Source organism: Gossypium hirsutum, chromosome D13, assembly GCF_007990345.1.
Source record: "Gossypium hirsutum isolate 1008001.06 chromosome D13, Gossypium_hirsutum_v2.1, whole genome shotgun sequence".
NCBI lineage: Eukaryota > Viridiplantae > Streptophyta > Magnoliopsida > Malvales > Malvaceae > Gossypium > Gossypium hirsutum.
Genome location: NC_053449.1, coordinates 55,037,066 through 55,058,844, shown reverse-complemented (window position 1 = coordinate 55,058,844; position 21,779 = coordinate 55,037,066). Strand labels below are relative to the sequence as shown.

The window sequence follows — 21,779 nt, the reverse complement described above, 5'->3', positions numbered from 1 at the left end:
CAAAGTAATCTTTTAAAAAAAATTATATATTTTTAAAATTTATTGAATTTTTAGATAATTTTAATAATTTTATGAACTTTTATGAAGTAGATGTAGACAATTATATAAGTATTTTTAATAATTTAATTGATATTTTCATCTAAAAAACGATTTAATTAAAATAAGGTCTAGTGATCCAAAAAAAAATTAAATCAAAATAAGAAACAGGGTAAAATTAAGAACTAAATTTGTAATATTCGTGTTGTTGCATTTAAATTAAATAAACAATTCGTGAATATTGAATAATTGAACTAATTCAACGTATAATATTTAATGTCAAATTTTAAATTAAATTTACAAATATTACAAAATTTGTTGCAATCTATATTTGCTCAAATTGTATTTTAAGTTTAATTATTTCAATGTGAATGAGGCAAAAGCTGAAACATTACGACTTTTAACCAATATTTTATTTTTCTAACTCTTTTTCTTTTTGAAGGTGCGCTTATTTTAGAACTAATTAATTAAATCTATGTACTACTTGTAAACTTTTGAAAAAAATATTATACTAATTAATCCAATAATAAATAAATTTAAATTTTAAAACAATTACGTGAATTCAGATATGTTTTTAAAATTAATTCAACCTCTAGTACTTTTATTTATAAATAATCTTAGGATGTTTGAATTAAATATATTTATGGGTTTAGGGTTTTAGGGTTTAGGGTTTAGGGTTTATGGGTTTAGTTTAACTCTACTCGTTTGTTGTTTTAAAATAATAAAATATAAAAAAGTCATACAAATATTAATATATTAATATTATTTTTTATTATTTTTGCAACGTTCCAAAACTCGGCCTAGAAGTTTAGACTGAATCTTGGAGGTTACATTGATCACCGAAGTGATCGTAGGAAAAATTTTAGTTTAACCAGCTAGAAAACAAACGGTATTTAAGTTACATAAAACTCTTGGTTGTAAAATCCCGATATTACAAAAATTTTAGTCCAAAAGACGCTTACATGCATATAACACAACATTTTGTACCACAATATTCAAACTAAAACTTACAATTCAAACTGTTTATTTATAAATGCAAAATTTATAAAAATACTTTTAAAGTCGATTCTAAAACGTGGTTGTCCGAGACTTTCGGCGTGCCGAGTCTAGCAATAGCATACGGAAATACCTGAAAAAGGGAAACTGGGGGGGTGAGCTACACAAGCTCAGCGTGAGTTCGAAACGATTAACAACTGATTTACAGAAGAGAATTCTAGATAGCAGTTCAATAGCAAAACATACTTACAGAGATATATAGAAACAGAAGGTAAATTCGAGGCCAACGTCCCAATAGAACGTAACAATCAAGCACACCACATCATAGACAAAAACTCAACCTATAACCCGTCAACAGGTCAGTACCAAAACACTTATCATCACAAACATGGTGTTCCAAAACGTCATTACGCTAACACCTCAATACACGCAAAACCAATCACACATGTTAAGTCAACTAGATAGAACATCGAGAAATAAATTTACACCCAGTCACTTAACCATATGCGCATGAATGCAGTCAAGTAGAAAAGAAACCCACCCATCCAGCCAAAACATCTCTCCGTCCCCTGATCACACCTCAAAAGAGCTATTTAAGTTGATCCAACCCAACACACCACCTAGGACCCCAAAAGGCACATCCAACCCTACACACCATGTATGTGGACTAGGCCACTCAGATAATAATACGCAGCAAAGTTGACTTATATGTAGTATAGTGCATTGCGGTAAACCGCTGTACAGATATGTTGCAGTTGAAACTGCCAGAATAGATCAGACTCCCTTCTCTTCGCAACCAAACCCAAAAAGATTAATGCAAATGCAAAATGCACACCATTTGACTACAGACTTACAGATGTGTTTTTATTCTTGAGTTCTGGGTTCGATTCCTCTTCTACTCACATTTGTATTTTTTATTCCACGTTGCTTTAAGCTTTTTATATTTTTATTAATTTTTTTCAAATATATTAGTTCTTTTGTTAGATGGTTAGATAGTTGTAATTACATCTTTGAGTCTTGAGTTTAATTTTTTTACTACTCACGTTTGTATTTTTTATTCCATGTTGCTTCAAGTTTAAAAAATATAGACGTGAGTAATAAAAGATGCGAATTCAAGATTTAAAGGTGTAATTGCAACCATTTAAATATCTAACCAAAGAAATAATATATTAAAAATAATTAATTAAAAATTTAAAAAACTTGATCTAACATGAAATAGAAAATAGAAATGTAAGTAGAAGAAGAATTGAACCCGAAACTCAAAAGGATAAAAACATAAACATTTAACTATCTAACTAAAACATATTCATTGAAAATGCGCCTAACTCTCTCCAAAATCAATTTAATCTGATAAACCTAATCCAATAATTATGATTACAAATCAGAATTTTGGTAATTCACCCCGCAATCGGTCTGTTCTCCAACTGAGATTCCATTGATCATATTTTATGGGTTATTTTTTAAGACATTCATTATTCACGATCACATATTAAAATTGTGTTAAATTATAAAATAATGAAAACGAGCTGGCTCCTATTAATTAAATTAGCAATACTATTATTTACAATCCAACCCACATTCCACAAGAGACGGACCATCTGATTCGGGCAAGAACGGATCCAACCGAACCCACACAAGTACAAAAATCGAAGCTAACAAAACCGACCAAACAAGAACAATGGTAGGGGCCCTGCTTTGTCGCCCCGACAAACCCTTTAGCAAGGGATAAAGATGAGCAATGACCCAGAAAGCAAAGAAAAACTTCCCAAAAAATGGTCCCCATGAATCATACCCATTGTTGATTGCCTTTGCGATTCCAGCAATAACTCCTACGATGTTTATTATAAGCAACGTTGTGGGTGGGATGAGCAATGTCGTCCATTTTAAGTCCCACAGTTGGGAGAAATCTCCATTGTCGCCTTCTACCTTTGAAGTTACACTGGAGTTGGTGTTAATACCAGTCATAATCTTCAAAAGCCCTTGGGATACGGCAAACAGTTGAGCTGAAAAGGCTCCGATCACCCAAAGTTGTTCATTTCTCCACCATTCGTTAATGCTGATTCCATTCCATTTCATTTCCAGGATGTTTGTTGCGAAAATACATATGAAAAGCGACAAGAACCACAAGCTTCCAGCACTGCTGAGCTGCAAAATGTATAAACAAATAGAACATCATGAAGTTTACATCACAACAGTTATGTAGTACAACCACATTTATAATTATACCTCTGGAATGATGAATTTGCCTGTGAACAAGCAGACAGCAGGAAGTGTACAATATGCAAGAAGAGGAATAGAGGTCCATGGATATACGACTACATTTATGTACGCAATACGTTCCAACAACTTGAGACCACCTCCATAGCCATACCAAATAGGGCAATGCCTACTTAAGAATATTTCAATCGATCCAAGCGCCCATCCCAGAACCTCTTGCAGATGATCCTCAAGGTCGACTGAACCAAATCCCTTAAATGCAAGCCTAGCAGGAACACAATGTACAGATCGCCACCCATGGCTATGCATTTTAAATCCTGTTAATATATTCTCTGTAACCGACCCATACATCCATCCAACCTGTATCACAAGAAATGATTGCATCAATTGTACTATCCTTAATGCATGATGTTTAGAGAGAAACATTGTTGCTACCTCTTTTCCCCACTCGGTTTTTTCTTCATAGCCACAACCGATAACATGGATGGCTTCTCTAAGTCGAGATGCAAGGCTAGCTCCATTGAATGTTTCACCATTTTCTACCAAGGTTGATGCAATAAAAACAGGGGACTGACCAAACATCTTTTCGAGTGCCCCTTCTTCGACAGCCTCCATAGTAGCAGACATGAGTGGTAAAGCTTCTTCATCACCTTGTTTAGTATGTCTTGTTTGAATCACGGTCTTTGGTAACTTATTGAGCTGCTGCTTCTTCTTCCTTCTTAAGCACAAACATCCACAACACCATTTATGCCAACAGTTGCATGTTCTTGTAGGTGGCTTCTTTGGTTTCGGAGCATCATAGCCATAAAGTGCTACTCTTCTAAATACACATCCAGTACCAGTATATATAGGACCTTGAATGCCATCCAAACCTTTCATATTAACCTAAAATCGAGGATTTAGTAACTTCAATAAAGCAAAAATTTGATAAACCAATCAAATATACTTACATAAAATAATATGGGGTTTCTATTGGCATATTGATCATGGTTATCAATGTCATCGAACCGCTGGGAGAATTGAACAAAACATACTCTTTTTCCTGACAATGGATCCATCATGAAACACATTGCCTCTTTAAGAGCCTTGCTATTGTTGATGTAGTGATTGTAATCCAAATTTAAGAGATACGGTGCATTTGTGAGCACTGCAGAGACTCTTACCTATAGTTTATAAACGACTGGAAATTCTATTAGATTGAAATGTTGCATCTTGCTGACTGCTAGAGAATATATGAGATTTTGTATGTTTAGACAGCTTTAGAAGTTTACCAAAGCATTCAAAGCTTCAGCCTTTTTATGGTGATTAAAACTAGGTCCTTTTTCTCTAGAAACATATACCAAGCGTGGCAATTCATTTCCATTTGCGTCATGTCTTCCACCTTGTCCAAGAAAAACCTGAATCATTCCGGGATGATGATGAGTATTGTTCCCAGGCCAAGGAGTTCCATCCTGCATGATCCACCCATCTTTTGGAGCCTTTTGTGCCTTGGCAACCAATGTATTGATTCGAATTTTGAACTCTTCATACTCTCTCTGCAATCACAATTGGCATTGGATTTCACCGAGTGATTACTGATCAGCCATAAATAATAATAGAATAAAAATGGAATGAGCTTGGGAAGTCCAAGTTACCTTCATTGCTCTTCTTTCCATCACAAACGATGGTAAAATCTTGTCTTTGAAATAATCTACCTTTCGAGAAAAATACCACTCGGGTGCCCTCGGTTCGACGTTAAACTTGTTGCAAAATGGTACCCATTTCCTTGCAAATTCAGATGTTTCGAACAATGCTTCAAATGTTAGCAGGGAAGCACCATCGTCAGAAACATAACATGAGAGCTTATCAACCGGGTAATCCACAGCAAGTATGGAAAGAACTGTATTTGCTGTCACCAAAGGTGATTCTTTTAATGGATCAACTGTGGTTACAAATATGTCAATATGAGCAAGTTGTGAAGGTTGCCCCTCCTCCTCGTATCTAAAAAAGAAAAGGGAACTCAATTTATCAAAAAATTAATGAATTTACACCTTATCTGCACACTTTAAAGAGTAAAGCATATACCTCAGGGATAATCTATCGAGATAAGTTTCCCTGTTGATTGGATGCCATTTTGGGAACTGTTCAAGAATCCATTGAAGTGCAAAGCATGTTTCACAGATGACAGATACGAGCCATAAAGCGTAGGCATCCTCAACTGGGTGCTTCACTCGATAGTGTAAGAAAACTCCAACAACTACAAGTCGAATTATGATGATCATCCGGTATGGGTTGATTTGGCTCGATCGGATTCCTAACTTTCTTGACAATGGTTGCCTAGCTTCATCTCTTCTGATATTCACAATCAATAAACTGTTAGTAGTTTACTTGTAATCAAACATGAAGTAAAGCGTTCTTTGTTTAACAAGCTTTGTTCTAACGTAATGAGCAATGGAGTATCTGTAATAGAGTTCTACTAAACAACTTACAAAGGTAAATCAAGGTCATCAGGAAAGACATCTTTGCAACCATTATACGAATTCTTCAGCTGTAATTTTCCTGTTTCTTGTTTCCATGTCTCCTTCCAAGCAACAGTTCCATAGCCATAAGCTGTTAAATCCTTTAGGATTTGCAGTGTGGGGAAAGCCAAAAGTTGAAGGAAACAAAAGAAAAAAACAAAATGAGAACAAAGGTGGCTCAACAAGTACTGAATACAGATTTCAAGCAAGAGATTGAAATGCACAGTAGTTATTTTATGATTTCGATTACAGGTTGGTAATAATACCTTGTGACCATTACTGAGAAGGGAAAGTTGAGGCTCCCTATGAACAACAAAATGGTGCTGCTCATTGTTGGATCCCTCGAAACTGAACTCATTCTCTAAGTCATCAATTTCATCTTCTTCTTCATCTCCTTCCACTCTAGGACAGCCTGAACAATTATGAATCCATTCTCACTAAAATAGTGGAGAATAAACAAATGAAAAGGTCTTGAGAAATGACCTTTGAGACGTTTGAATCTGGTTTTACACCGAGGGCACGTCTGGTTCCCTTCCTTGCGCTCGTAGTCATAGCAAACACGACAAATAGGGAAGGCACACTCATTGCAGGCCACGAACAACTCTCCCTCAGTTGTTAGTCCAACTTCATCTCCGCATATGTTGCATGTTTGGCCGATCAAATGTTCCCCCGTCTTTGGCTGCAAATTTAACACCACTTGTTCTTTATTTTCCATGTAATTCATATTTCAAAGCATATAATCGCACACGAACAACTTACTGAAGAGTCGTCCCCATGGCGACGAATAACTAGAAGCTCGTTGGAGTTGTGAGTGCCAACAACTAAACCACAACTCATTTGCATTAGTGTTTACGCTCTTCGTTGCTTTGCTTGATTTGCTTTCACTTTGGCTGCCACTGCCACTAAAAATTTCCCATAAAAAATATGAAACCTATCATCATAATCGCTTCTTCTGCTCCATTTATCATTTACCAGCTCATAACAAAACTACTAAAATGATAAAAGTGGACTGTTGGAGTAATTTAAAATCATGAAAGCACTAAACCTTCAATTTTAAATTAGTCTCGAGTTTATGAATTTAATATTTATTTAAATAAAATTATTAATATTTATTGATAAAATTTTCTTTATTTTTTATTTTATTTGATGATGAAGTATTATATTATTATTTACCGATGATGCTTAAAAATTATATATATTTTTTATATAAGCTTAAAAATGGCATGGAATAGGAATTTGATTTTTAAAAGATGAAAATGCTGATGTGACATTAAAATATTAAAAAAAGGAATATAGATAACATAGCGTCACTATTTCATATAATCATATCTCGAGTCAAATATTTATATTTTTTATTATTAAAAAAACACAAAGCAATGTTGTAACTCAATTTATAATTTTATCTACTTCTACCATAGCATAAAATAATAATCTATAAATCAAATAATAAAAGTTGATTTGGATATAATAAAATTATAATTTAAATTGTGTTTTAAAATTTTTCTAATTCAGGACGATTTTAACAAAGCTAAATCTTGAAATTAATGAATAGACGGTTATTACAAAGATAATTTTTAACGTTTTCTTTGTTGGAAAAGGTTTGGTGACTGATGTAAAACAAAGAAATACAAATAACAAATTTGAGGGGAAATAAAATAGAAAAGAAAAGATGTTGAAAATATTAAATATTTAGCATTGTTGTCACAGCATCCAAAAACAAACACTTACCTTCATAAATTTTCGTTTTTTTTATTATTAAATTTTTTGAAATTGATTTTTTGAGTCACCCAATTATTAAGTGAAATTTTGTTAGTTGGTCTAATAATAATTTTAGTCTTTATTTTTTATACTTTATGTTATTTTGACCTTAATTATATATAAAATTGGATAAACTACCTAGTTGGTCTTTTAACTTTTTGGACTCTTTTATTTTGGTCATTCAAACAAAAATACTTACAATTTGGTCATTATTGTTAGATAATTTTTTTACTTTAGTCAACAAAATGTTAAATCTCTAATGACGGTTGAATGTGCACACCAAATCATCATTTTTAACCTTTTTTTACTCACTATTGTTTATCATCTTCCCATCCACGTCACCCCTGCTTCCACCGTTTTCTTTTTCCATCAAAGAGTAAACCTCAACAGGCCCATTTTTTTTATATATATTTGAGGTCCTAGGTGCAATAATAAATTGGGCCCCTTTTAAAAAAATTATAAAATGCAATATAATTAAAGCTGAAAAGTTTTTGGGTCCCTAGGAGATAAAACATTTATGATGAAAAATTGAAAGCCCTAAGCATTTAATTAATTTATTTTAGTGTGAATTTTTTTCTCAAATTAAAAGCTGAAAAGGTAACAATTTAGTATTTGGAGATAATAACCCATTAACAAATTCAAATTCATCAAGTTCAGAATTATCTCCATAAATTCACTCAAAATTCTCTTCCACTAAAGAGTCAATTATGTCGATACGATTTACGCTCAAGATTTCGCTTGGATGGCTAATGGCGTTGTAGACATTAAACTTTACAATCTCCCCATCAAACTCCATCGTAAATGTCTAGGCTTTTGTTCTTTTCATATTTCCTTTCAATAAAATCTTTATTTTTATTTTTTTTCTACCACAACCGTGAGCCACTAAACCCATCTAGCCGAAGGTTGTCAAAAATCCCCAAAAGAGTTCATGAGGCTTAGAATTCGTACTTAGCCTCCTCGCTGAGTATTCATCGTTTCTCCGCACTACGGGGTTGACGCTTCCGTCCATGTCCCTTAAGAAGTAAGCTTTTCAACGTATACAAAGGCGGCCACTTTGTATGTTTTGGGAAGGTTGCACAATTAGTTCGTCAGCTTACTGCGTCAGAGGTTGGCGAGCCCAAGAGACAAAATGGCGTGGGATTCGCCATTGAGAAGCGTTGATCTAGCATAAGACGATCCCATAGAAGCGATTGTTGGCTAGAGTCAGGTTCCACTAAATCATAAGTCTAAATCCTTGGAGCTGGTGGTCGTAGGCGTCCTTTTCCACTATAACTGGCTTATTCGATTTGGGAAGGATCATCTTAAAGCCGAGGATTGAACCCAAGGCAGAACGAGACAACTGGAGGTTGGAATCTCCCATAAGAATTTTCTTTCTCTTAACTCTATTTTTAATTTCTCGAATTTTCAATTCAATATTCTTAATTCTATTTTTATTTTATTTTTCGATTCTAGATCCAATAATTTAATTCTGCTATTGTTTTTATTTTTTTCCAGGAACGCAGGTTGTCTTGGGCAAGACTCTGCCTGGGATTTCAAGGAACAATATATTTTGCAAGTCCAGTCCCTGAGGATTTGACCCTACTTCCCTTTTACTATTCTTTTTCATTATTTATTAGGGATAGGATATTTTTGGTGCTTTCAACGACCGCATCAAATTTTGGCGCCGTTGCCGGGGATTGGCAACGTACTAATCTTGTTTTTTTGTTTCTTATGACCAGATCTGCTCCAGGTACTCTTGCGTTCAATTCAGAAATTGAGAAGACTGCTAGAGCCAATCACAAGGAGACAAAGTTACAAAAAAAACAGCCAGCGGTGGTTGGAACTCAGAGTAACCCACCGCCAGAAATTGAAGTCAACGACGAAGCTGAGTCTAGGGTTAACGAAAACCCTACTCGAACACTTGAAAGCGAAAAAGTAGAAGTCGACTCACCAGAAGAAATGCTTAATGCTAGGGTTAACAAAAAACCGAATCTAGCACACCAACCAATGGCTCAAACGATTCGGCAACTGGCCGAAGCTCTGACAGAACAACCGCCATTGTGCATCGCGTTTCCTACTATGGATATTGATTTTGAGTTGAAGTCAAGTTTAATCCAATTACTGCTAACTTATCATGGGTTGTAAAATGAAAATCCCCACAAGCATTTGAAAGAATTTCATATGGTTTGTCTTAGCATGAAACCTCAGGGGGTAACTGCGAATCAGATTAAATTGCGTGTTTTTCCTTTCTCCCTAGCAGATTCTGCTAAGGAATGGTTATTTTATCTATCCCCTGGATCTATTACAACTTGGGCTGATTTATCTCGTTTATTTCTGAACAGATTTTTTCCAGCGTCTTGAGCAACTGAGCTAAGAAGAGAGATCGTTGGAATAAGGCAAAAAGAAGCTGAGTCATTTTACGATTATTGGGAGCGGTTTAAGAAGTTATGTGCAAGCTGCCCACAACATGGTATAACGGAGCAATCTTTCCTCCAATATTTTTACGAAGGTTTGAAGCTCATGGAGATGAATATGGTAGACGCTGCTAGTGGAGGAGCATTGGTCAATATGACTCCCCAACAAGCGAGAGACTTGATCTCCACGATGGCTGCAAATTCTCAGCAGTTCTGAGCCAATACTGAACCCCCTAGAAGGGTTCATCAGCTAAGTAATTCAACCTTAGAGGATAAAGTTGATAGACTTACTAATATGATGAACTTTCTTATTGCAGAAAAAATGAAAACAGCTAGGTTATGCGAAATATGTGCTACACCTGATGACGCAACTGATGCATGTCCTAGTTTGTATGATGATACCACGACCCATATGGATGCTGTGGGAAATTTCCCTGGGCCGCCACAAAGGCAGTACGACCCTTACGCTAATACCTACAACCCAGGGTGGAAGGATCATCCTAACTTAAGTTATGGGGTCAATCCACGAAATAACCAGCCATACCAAAATCGATTTTCACAACAGCCACAAGGTTCAGGTAATTTTCTAGAAACCATGGTCAATAAGTTAGCAGCTAATGTTCTTAATTTTCAACAGCAAAATCTTAATTTCCAAAAAGAGATGAATGATTTTCAACAGAAAATCGAGGCGTCCATCAAAGAGTTGACCACATCGATCGAGAAATTGACCTCTCAAAGGAAGCTACCGTCACAAACAGAACCAAACCCTAGACAAAATGCAAATGCAGTGACGTTGCGAAGCGAAAAGGTACTAGAACCAATTCCTGATAGGAATTTTGCCCAAGAAATTGCCCAGGAAAAACCCAAAAAAGACGAACAGGTCCGACCGAAGCCTCCAATGCCCAAAATTCAACCTCCATTTCCGGAACTATTCAACCAATGTCGAAGAGGTAAAGAGGACAAGGAAATCCTCGAAACATTTAGGAATGTCGAGATCAATATTCCGCTGTCGGATGCCTTCAAGCAAATACCGCGGTATGCTAAATTTCTTAAAGAGCTTTGCACCAACAAGCGGAAATTAACAGGCAATGAAAGGGTGAATGTTGGTGAGAACGTATCCACAGTGTTACAACAGAAAATGCCAGCAAAATACAAAGATAGGGGCATGTTTGCAATACCATGCAAAATAGGCCATTTGGGAATTAAGAAGGCTATGCGTGATCTAGGGGCTTCTATAAATGTAATGCCATATTATATTTATGAATCACTTAATGGGGGTTTTTTGACAAAAACAGGTGTTATCATTCAATTGGCGGACATGTCTGTTGTGCATCCAGAAGGAGTCCTCGAGGATGTTCTGGTAAAAGTTAACGAGCTTATTTTCCCTGCAGATTTTTATGTGATCAAAATGGAGGAGGATAGCACTCTTGGATCTTCAGATCTCCTGCTGGGTCGACCGTTCTTTAGTACAACTAGTACTAAAATTGATGTTCGAAGTGGAACTCTTACGATGGAGTTTGATGGGGAGATTGTAAAGTTTAATGTCTGCAACGCCATTAGCCATCCAAGCGAAATCTTGAGCGTAAATCGTATCGACATAATTGACTCTTTAGTGGAAGAGAATTTTGAGTGAATTTATGGAGATAATTCTGAACTTGATGAATTTGAATTTGTTAATGAGTTATTATCTCCAAATACTAAATTGTTACCTCCTGTTATACAGGCACCAGAGTTGGAGTTAGAACCCGCAGGATAGGCAAGGAAATTAGACATCCAAGATTTGGAAGAAATTCACAATGATGCCTACGAGAATGCTCACATTTATAAAGATAAAACAGAGTTGTTTCATGATAAAAGAATAGCTCAGAAGCATTTCTTGGTAGGACAAAAAGTTTTACTTTATAACTCTGTGTTAAAGTTATTCCCAGGTAAGCTTCGATCACGATGGCAGGGGCCTTTTATTGTTACTAAAGTGTTCACACATGGAGCAGTTGAAATAGAGAGTGAAGAATTTGGAAGGCGTTTTGTAGTCAATGGCCAGCGGTTGAATTCGTGTTATAAGAATTTTCAAGCTCACACGGTCAAGAAAATCCATTTGGAACCACCATAGAACCAATAACGGCGTCGACCTAACGACGTTAAACAAGCGCTTGTTGGTAGGCAACCCAATTTTTATTTTTTATTTTTTTCTTTACTTTATTTATTGCTTTATTTTATTTTATTTTATTTTACTTATTTGGATATTAATAAATTTTTCTTCTTTTGCTTAGATAAAACAGAGCGAAAATGCGAAGAAAATCGTTGAGCAACGCTTAGAGCGCATTGAGGCCCGACTTGAAACCTTTGGCCAACAACTGACCAAGCTCATTGCTATCATTTGCGATCGACAGTAACAACACGGGGAGTTTTTCTAAACTTTTCTACCTATTTATTTCTTTTCGTCCACATTGAGGAAAATGTGCTTTCAGTAGGGGGAGGTACTCTTGGTTATTACTATCATTTTCTGTTGTAATTTTGGTTATTGTTGCTGGTGTTGCTGCTTGAGACTTTATTTTGTCCATATTTTTTTTTGGAATTTCCTGCCTCTTTTCATGCCCAAGATTTTTACCAATAATTGCCTACTGTTTGACCTACAAGCATGATTCTTGTTTTCTGAGAAAATTACAAATTTTCCATAATTGATGCCATCTCCACTGTTTTATTCTTATCAGACTAAAAATAATTGTGATTCATAAAGTTAACTTTATCTTGCTTTTTGTAAAATTGATCAAGTTTAAATACAAGGTAGACACTTAATATGTTTGCATGCTAAAATATGTTGATGACTATTAAGGTAATTACTGAAACTTATTTTTGACACTTGATTATTTTTTCTCTAAAGTCCTCATAAAAAAAAGTTATTATTAAAATATCGTTTAATGTTTCCGTGGTTATGAGTGTAGCTTAAAAACGTGACTGACTGAGTAACCGGGGTAGGGTGCTTGGGTTGTCATCCTATTTCGCGTCAAAAGGTTGTGTGACGTGTTAGGTAAAACTCCGCTAACCGGAATTAATTTTTAAGAACATGTTGGGCTGAGTAACCGGGGTGGGTGCTTGGCTGTCATCTCTCTTCGCGTCAAAAGGTTTGATGTGTTCTTAAGAAAAATTATAATAAATTAGGAGTTTGCTGGGTTGAGTAACCGGGGTGGGGTGCTTGGTTGTCATCTCTCTTCGCGTCAAAAGGTTCAGTATATTCCTAAAGCATAAAAAAAAAGAGAAAAAAAAAGAAGAAAAGAAAAAAATAATTTGGGGACTAAAGGAGGAAACAAATAGAGTGTCTTGGTAGGTTTGGTAATTTACCTAATTTTCATTAAATAATTCAAGTTGATTCTAATTTTTGTGTGTATTAATTGGAAAATTTTTTCTGTTTTACTTAAAGCAAGCTTAGGGTTCTTTTTATTTTTCATATGCATTTTTGACTGATTTTTATAAAACTTTGGAGTTGTATTTCTTTTATGGCAGAATCTAACTTTCACAGTAGATAGGAACCATACTTGAGGGCAAGCATGGGCTAAGTAGGGGGATTTGATAACACTTTAGAATAACGTATTTTTATGTATTAATTATGTATTTATTCTGAGTATGATCTTGCTAATTTGAGCTATTTATGATCTTTTATCTCATAGGGACTAAATTTGAGGTAAAAGCAAAATTAAGGGCCAAAAGAGTGAATTTAGAGATAAAATGGGCCAATGTGCGACACAAGGAAAATTTGGTGCCAAAAGTGCAAGCATGGAGGACACAAGGGTTGAAATGCAAAAAGAAGAGATTTTATTCTATTAAACTCTATTTTAATTATATTAGGATAATTAATATTGAGATAATTATTAAGGATTATTTTTAGAATTTTATTTTATCTTTATTTATCTTCAATTAAATGTATTTATCTTTTAGGAATTTAAGTAGGATTAGACTATCCCCTAGCACTATAAATAGGGGGTGAAGTGACTCAAAAGGGGATCCCATCTTTCTTTTTCTGTAAACACTTTCTCCCTAAAAGTCTAGGCTTTTGTTCTTTTCATATTTCCTTTCAATAAAATCTTTATTTTTATTTTTTTTCTACCACAACCGTGAGCCACTAAACCCATCTAGCCGAAGGTTGTCAAAAATCCCCAAAAGAGTTCATGAGGCTTAGAATTCGTACTTAGCCTCCTCGCTGAGTATTCATCGTTTCTCCGCACTACGGGGCTGACGCTTCCGTCCATGTCCCTTAAGAAGTAAGCTTTTCAACGTATGCAAAGGTGGCCGCTTTGTATGTTTTGGGAAGGTTGCACAGTCGATTCGTTAGCTTACTGCGTCAGAGGTTGGCGAGCCCAAGAGACAAAATGGCGTGAGATTCGCCATTGAGAAGCGTTGATCTAGCATAAGACGATCCCATAGAAGCGATTGTTGGCTAGAGTCATGTTCCACTAAATCGTAAGTCTAAATCTTTGGAGCTGGTGGTCGTAGGCGTCTTTTTCCACTATAACTGGCTTATTCAGTTTGGGAAGGATCATCTAAAAGCCGATGATTGAACCCAAGGCGGAACGAGACAACTGGAGGCTGGAATCTCCCATAATAATTTTCTTTCTCTTAACTCTATTTTTAATTTCTCGAATTTTCAATTCAATATTCTTAATTCTGTTTTTATTTTATTTTTCGATTCTAGATCCAATAATTTAATTCTGCTATTATTTTTATTTTTTTCCAGGAACGCAGGTTGTCTTGGGCAAGACTCTGCCTGAGATTTCAAGGAACAATATATTTTGCAAGTCCAGTCCCTGAGGATTTGACCCTACTTCCCTTTTACTATTCTTTTTCATTATTTATTAGGAATAAGATATTTTTGGTGCTTTCAACGACCGCATCATCCATTTAGGCTCTTTAAAATTTTAAACTAGTAAAGGTAAAATTATACTTTTTCCCCTAAAAATGATAAAATTTTGATTTAATATTTTAAAAACTATAAAGATATAAACTATTAAAATGATGAAGTTGCATTTTTACTATCATAAAAACTACAATTTTATTTCGGTCCTCTTAAAAAAGTTTTCTAGCTTTGCCCCTACCCTATTGAGTCCTTAATGACCAAAAAAAGAATCAATTAGGCCCTCCCGTCAATGGAAACCGTTAGCTAACCGATTTAATCATTAAAAGAAGTTGATGTGGCTGACAATAGGTACTAGAAGAGGACACATGACATGCCATGTGAAAGGATGGATGTGGCATTACATGTCAGCCAAATTTTTTTAATATTTTAAAAAAAATTCTAAAAACTAAATTATTTCTTTAATAATAATATTCTTTAAAAATTAATAAAACATAATTAAAAAATAACAATTTTTATTTTTTAACTTCTTCGTCATGCCCGTGTTCTTCTTCTCCACTCCATTCCATCTGATGCTAGCTTATGAATGACTAAACTCTTCTTCTCTTATCTCTCTCCTTTGACTTTTTATTCCCTCTCAATATTTTCATGGCGAATCATTGCTTTCTTCTTCAAGTACCTGAAAAAGAAGCTTTGAGTTTCAAATAGTTTTTATTTTTGTTTGGTTTCTATGTATTATAGTGTTGATACATTGGATCAACGAATGTGAAGATGGAGGAATTTTTGGTCTAGAAGTAGAGAATAAGAAGCTGGTCTCCTTGAGATGTCTGTAGAATTTTATTATATAGGATGTTATAATAAATGTCGATAATGGCAATAGAATGATAGAAAAACAATAAGAAAAGAAAAATAAGAATACATAGATTTTACGTAGAAACCATTTTGGAAAAAAAAAATCACAGGCAAAAGATAATAAATTCATTAATGTTGAAAAATGAATGATACAGGAAGAGTTTCGACTACATCTATATAAGGGTTGAAAAACCCACATATCCTCTTATTTTGTTACTATATTTATTTCTTCAACAAGTGACGGGATTCGGGTCACACAAACTCTAACACAAGGTCGGATCTTGGGTCGGATTCCGAGTTATATAATTATAAGAAAAATAACCCAACCCGAAATCTAACCTGTATAATAAAATCTCTACTTCTAGACCAGAATTTCCTCCATCTCCACATCCTTTTGATCCAACATATCAACACATAGAAACAAATTTTTATATTTGAACGAAATCAGTAACAGGAACAGCACCACGTGCTACATCGTTGCCATTTGGGTGACGACCACGGTAGAAAACTTGTTTCATCGGAACCGTTGAACTCTACTGACGTCGCCGCACTTCAATTCCTCTCTAAGAACCTTGTGTCCTTTTCTAATTGACGAGGTTCGATTGCTTCTACTCCGACGCAAAAATCACGCTCTCTTCCAGCCGCCAGATTTCTGTTCACCGGTGAATTTTGTCAGCGAGGAGTTTGGTGTTTAAAACCATGTTCTCCATGCTGACCAAATGTGGGCTGAAAAATTTGGTGTTTAAATAAATAAATTATTTATTATATAAATTTCAAATTTAGGAGAAATTATTTCTAATTTAAAAAAAAATATTTTTTTTAAAAATTGTTGATGTGGTTTGCTAGTATCCTGCCACCACGTGTCCTCTCTAAGTGTTTGCCGCCAATTACATTAGCGCCTGTAATAGTTAATATGCCGAATTTCTTTTGAAAAAAAAATACCGAAATTTCAATAAACAATAAATAATCAAAATCATTTGATAGATTAAAACATAATTATGTTAGGCCCTCCAACTTTTACATGGAAGTAAAAGTAATTTTTTGTTTGGTATTTTTTATCTCTATTTCATGATTTATATTTAAGAATTGTAGGTCTTCAAAATTTAAATTTCTTAAAAATGTATTAGCTCGAAACAAACATTTGGAAAAGATGATTTCACTTCAACTTATAATACTTTGTATTCTTCTCAGTTGATTTTGGTAACTAATAATTCAAATTTATATTTCCAAACGGAACATTAAAAAGTAAAATAATGTATTCAAAATAATATTAATAAGATTAGCTTAAATAATATAGATAATGACTCTTTTAACATACAAATTTATTATATTATTAATATTGTAATAATGATACAGCGGTTCCCATCATTTTAATGGAATTTTTGAACCTTGGAAAGAGAATACACCAAGTGCATTCTTGTAACTTATATCTGCCAATTCTTCTTTACTCAATTCCAGTAAAGATGCAACATATGTAAGTACCTGCATCATTGAATTACTTGATCATTCCTTACTGAATTCTATGGATTTAAAATAGAAAAGAGGAAGAAGACATACACTATGAACATTTGCAGGCTGATTAAGGGTAGCATTTCCAGGAACAAAGAAAATAGGGTTTATGGGAAGGGCATCAGGTGCATCCGTCTCCAATAATATTCGATCCAAAGGTACCTGTCAATACTCCGTTTTCATTACACTCATCATTTGTTTCGTTTGGGATGTAAATGAATGAAAGTGATGAACATATAAATTACCGCCTTCACAATCTTTCTGGCCTTGTCTTCTTTTAATGGCATCAAATGTCCAGAGAATGAAAAGTAGGAGCCAAGCTTTGTAAGTTGAGGTACTACCTCTGGAGATCCCTGGAAAGAATGGAGTATTACACCTGCTGGAAATGGTCCTATTTCCCTTCCATTTCAAATTAGTTAAACAAATAAGAATCAAACCATTAAACTTTAACAAAATAAATCAATATATCATAGAAAGGAAACATACTTCATTATTTGGAGAAGCTCGGGAAATGCATCAAGACAATGCACACTTGCTGGTCTTTTCAAATCCTTTGCAAGCTGAAGCTGTTTCTTAAACACTTCCACCTTCCAATAATATAAGAAATAATCTTTAAATCTTGTTTATTCAATTTATTATTATTATTTTTTAAAAAATAAATATTATCTTTAACGGAGTCTGATTATATGGTAAAAAAGATTCACCTGTTCCCCGAAATCAACCCCTTTTGCCAGTGGACTTTTGTCTAAACCAATCTGAAAATACATGGGAACAAAATGGTCGGGATGATTTAATCAATAATGTACTACTTAAACACTTCAATTAATAAGGATGGGACCCAATTAAATTAATTTGGGTTGAGATTTTGGTCAATATATTAATTACGAGAGACAGCTTGACTAAAATTAAATTATATTTCTAAAAAAGTTATATTTATGCATACAAAAATGAAAATTTAAGAAAATTCATACATGATGCACACATAAAAAGAGGTGGGGATTCACACATTGCAATTCTACATGATCTCCGCCTTAACCTACAACCCAATGCCTCATTGCCCTTTAATTTATACTTATATGCTTGTTTAAGGGTAGGTTTTTTTAGGGTGTGCTCTTTACAAAGAGTTTCTCCCGAGTTCTCGTTAAAAATGGGAAAAAGGAAAAATGAAAGGTTAATCATTAATATATCTAAGTAATTTTCAAAATTTATAATGTTTTACCAAAATATTTAAGAATTTATCAAAATTTCTAAGGCTATATCAAAATATATAAAGATTTTATAAAATTTCTCCCTGATCAATTCAACATTTTGGCATACCAAAATTTCTAAAGAAATGTAAAAATAAAATAAAGTTATAAGGTTATATCAAAATATTTAAGCATTTACCAATGCTTCTAAATATTTCCTTAGTGCCCTAGACTCGATTAACTCAACATTTTGACATACTAAAATTTCTAACGATTTACTCAACATAAAATAATATTTTAACATATCAAAATATCTAAGTATTTACCAGAATTTCTAAGATTATACCAAAATTTTCAAGACTTTACCAATATTTCTAAAAGTTTTAACCAAAATTTCTAAAGATTTACTTAGTTGACTCGATCAACTCAACATTTTCGCATAGCAATATTTTTAAGGATTTACAAAATTTTCTAAAGTTATACCACAATATCCATAGATTTATCAAAAATCAATATTTCTAAAGATTTACCAAAACATCTAAGGATTTGTCAGTATTTCTAAGTGTTTATCAATATTTCTACGCATTTACTAAAATTTCTAAGGATTTAACAATATTTCTAAAGGTAGTTCACCGATGTTTTTAAAGATTTTCCCTAATGTCCCAAATTTGATCAAGTCAACATTTTGGCCTACCAAAAAGTCTAAGGATTTACTAAAATTTCTAAAGAACCTTAAAAATGTTGATAAATCCATAGATGTTTTAGTGGAACTTCAGAAATTTTGGTAAATCCATAGATATTTTGGTATAACTTTAGGAATTCTTATAAATTTTGATAAATCCTTAAAAATATTGGTAAATCATTAAAAATTTTGGTATGCCAAAATGTTGAATTGATTAGTTTAGGACACCAAGAAAATCTTTACAATTTTTGGTAAATATTTAGATATTTTGATAAAATCTTAGTAAAATACCATTCCATTTGTTTCCTTTTTTCTTTAAATATTAACTAAAACTTATGGAGCAGGCCCTACAACTGGAGGGATGTCATTATGTGCATGTATACACATATTTCCTTGCCAACCATGACAAAAAGGCATATAGCAATGTTTTAAGAAAATAAAAGAAACGGATTCATTATAATGAATTTAACATTTAATTTAATGTTAGATAAATATCATTTTTACTAATGATTTATTTCAACCCATCTGTTTAATCCGTTTCTAATACCTCGCCAACTGCAGCTGAAGGGTTTGCTTCCAATAACTCTTTCAGAGTGTTGAACCAAGAGCGACTCTTTCCTTCAACGTACCTGTAAAGGACCCAAAGAGTAAAAAATAAATTTAACTCAAACAACAATTATATATGTTAAAATCCACAAATTTAGAATATTTAAATATCACATTAATAATAATGCATGGAATATATATGCTACTCAAATGAAAAAAATGGATTAAATTGTTTATTATGGTGTTGTCATCAATCTAGAGTCGATAACGAGTTAACTTATGGCACCAACTCAACCAAATACATTATTAAAATGGAAAAAAAAATAATTAAAAATTTTATTAATGAAATTGGCATGGGTTCAAATCTCACTATATGTGTGAAAAGATTAAAATACTTTCAAATAATAATAAGTTTAATTACGGAAGGACATTCCCATAATTTTTTAATTGAGTTGATGACCTAGTTGAGGGTGACACCGACTCAGTCAGGAGCTTAAATAATAGTACAAATATAGATATACAACTGATGAAGATAATAATGTGAGCATAATAAAATTAAAATGCATTAAAATATAGAAAAAAAGGCATAAATTAAATTTTTATTAATGTAATTGGCTTGGGTTCAAATACCACCATATACATATCTTTATTCTTTTAAATGAAAATATAAAATGCTCTTAAATAATATTTCTTATTTTAATTACGATTACGAAAGTGCATTCTCGTAATTTCTAATGATAATATAAATTACCATGGATGTAGCCCAAAGTTTGGAATCACAGAATCAAACTCATCACTCATTTCTTTCACCAGATGCCAATCTTTCTAAAAGAAAAGAAAAGAAAAAGTGGTCAAAACTAAACTTCAAAGATCAAAATTTTGGAATTTGAATCTAAGATTTGGTTTATATGGAAGTAGAAACATATCGTAATCTTATTTAAGAAAAATAGTTAAGTTGCATACCTCAGTTATGCCGTCGACAGCAATGTAAACAACACCTGCGGCATTGGCAATATGAATGAGTAGGGGAGCCTTGTCAACGACTCTTTGATCCTGTAGGTGACAGTGTGCATCAAACAATTTCATGGCCATGGATCTGATCTTTGTTTCACTTGAAACAATACACAAAACTGCAAGAGAAATGTACAAGAGTTTTATGCTTATCGCTTCTTTCATTTTTTTATATGTTGCAAAGACAAAAAGATGTAAAACCAGGTGGAGATCCACTAATCACAACCCTATATATTATCCGTGTGTAACTTGTCTTGATTTGTGAGTTTATATAAACAAATTAATTATATTTTTATATAATCATATTTATTCCTACATAGTTTATCATTTTAATGGGTTTATAAAACACGAAAGATCAGTCATTGAGTTATTTTATTAGATATCCTGGAAAATAAAAAAAAAGATCATGTAAACTATGTTGCGAATATTTTAGGCATAATTTTTTTTAACCCTCCAACTTTACAAAAGTCATTTTGTCCCTTCATATAAATTTTTACCTCTTAACCCTTGAACTTTTTTTTTGTTAAATCACCCAAAAATCGATAGAAAAGTTAATGTATGTTAACTTTGCTGATACGACACACATGTGGATTTGTACATGGATGACACGTTGGTATTTAATTAATATTTGAATGCAAAAATATTTAATTTTTATAATTTTTATACTTCTTAATAACCTTAATGATTTTATATGTTTTTTGAATTTTTAAAATTTTAAAAAATTAATTAAATGTTGACGTGTCATTTATATGTATGCAACATCAACAAAGTTAAAAAACGTTAATATTTTTATCTATTTTAAGATGATTTAAAAAAGAAAAACACAAATTTAAAGGTTAAAAACGTAAAAAAAAATTAAAGAAAGTATTAAAATGATTTTAATATATCCATGTATTAATATAATTTTTTATAATTTAGTTCTAAATTACCATGTAAATTTATAAATCAATATTCATTAGGACTTAAATCATATGTTAATGGAAATAATAATAAAAAATAACATGAAAAGTCAACAACGTATAATCCAAGTAATTCACAAATGTCCAGGTTGTCTTGATATGTGAATAAAAGTTTGAATTAGATTATCCAAATGCAAAACTTCAAAGAAAAGATTTGTTTAATCTTTTATTTATTATTTTTTTAAAGAATAAATTCGTTTTGATACTAGGAAACAACCGACGATATTATTCAATTAAAATGATGTCAACTATTGTTGTATATTATTAAATGTTTATATTCAATTTATTA

General features: G+C 33.0%; 3 protein-coding genes across 3 annotated transcripts; 1 reads left to right on the top strand and 2 right to left on the bottom strand.

Annotated features, from left to right (window-relative positions):
- Positions 1–2,521: 2,521 nt before the first annotated feature.
- On the bottom strand, positions 2,522–6,639 carry LOC107922547 (probable cellulose synthase A catalytic subunit 5 [UDP-forming]). Its single transcript, XM_016852632.2, has 11 exons — positions 6,507–6,639; positions 6,231–6,426; positions 6,014–6,159; positions 5,718–5,935; positions 5,314–5,580; positions 4,884–5,229; positions 4,521–4,784; positions 4,200–4,412; positions 3,685–4,134; positions 3,259–3,609; positions 2,522–3,177 (listed from the first exon to the last, which is right to left on the bottom strand). The coding sequence occupies exons 1-11, from the start codon at positions 6,588–6,590 to the stop codon at positions 2,590–2,592; spliced, it is 3,123 nt and encodes a 1,040-aa protein (XP_016708121.2). The 5' UTR covers positions 6,591–6,639; the 3' UTR covers positions 2,522–2,589.
- A 3,671-nt stretch (positions 6,640–10,310) lies between these two features.
- LOC107922555 (uncharacterized) lies at positions 10,311–11,531 on the top strand. The gene is made up of 2 exons (XM_016852642.1): positions 10,311–11,004; positions 11,194–11,531. The coding sequence occupies exons 1-2, from the start codon at positions 10,311–10,313 to the stop codon at positions 11,529–11,531; spliced, it is 1,032 nt and encodes a 343-aa protein (XP_016708131.1).
- Positions 11,532–16,877: 5,346 nt separating this feature from the next.
- LOC107922563 (uncharacterized metal-dependent hydrolase YabD) lies at positions 16,878–20,734 on the bottom strand. Its single transcript, XM_016852654.2, has 8 exons — positions 20,484–20,734; positions 20,272–20,345; positions 19,522–19,603; positions 17,810–17,860; positions 17,592–17,692; positions 17,351–17,504; positions 17,154–17,267; positions 16,878–17,078 (listed from the first exon to the last, which is right to left on the bottom strand). Exons 1-8 carry the CDS (start codon positions 20,694–20,696, stop codon positions 16,962–16,964), a joined length of 906 nt encoding a protein of 301 aa, XP_016708143.1. The 5' UTR covers positions 20,697–20,734; the 3' UTR covers positions 16,878–16,961.
- Positions 20,735–21,779: the final 1,045 nt, after the last annotated feature.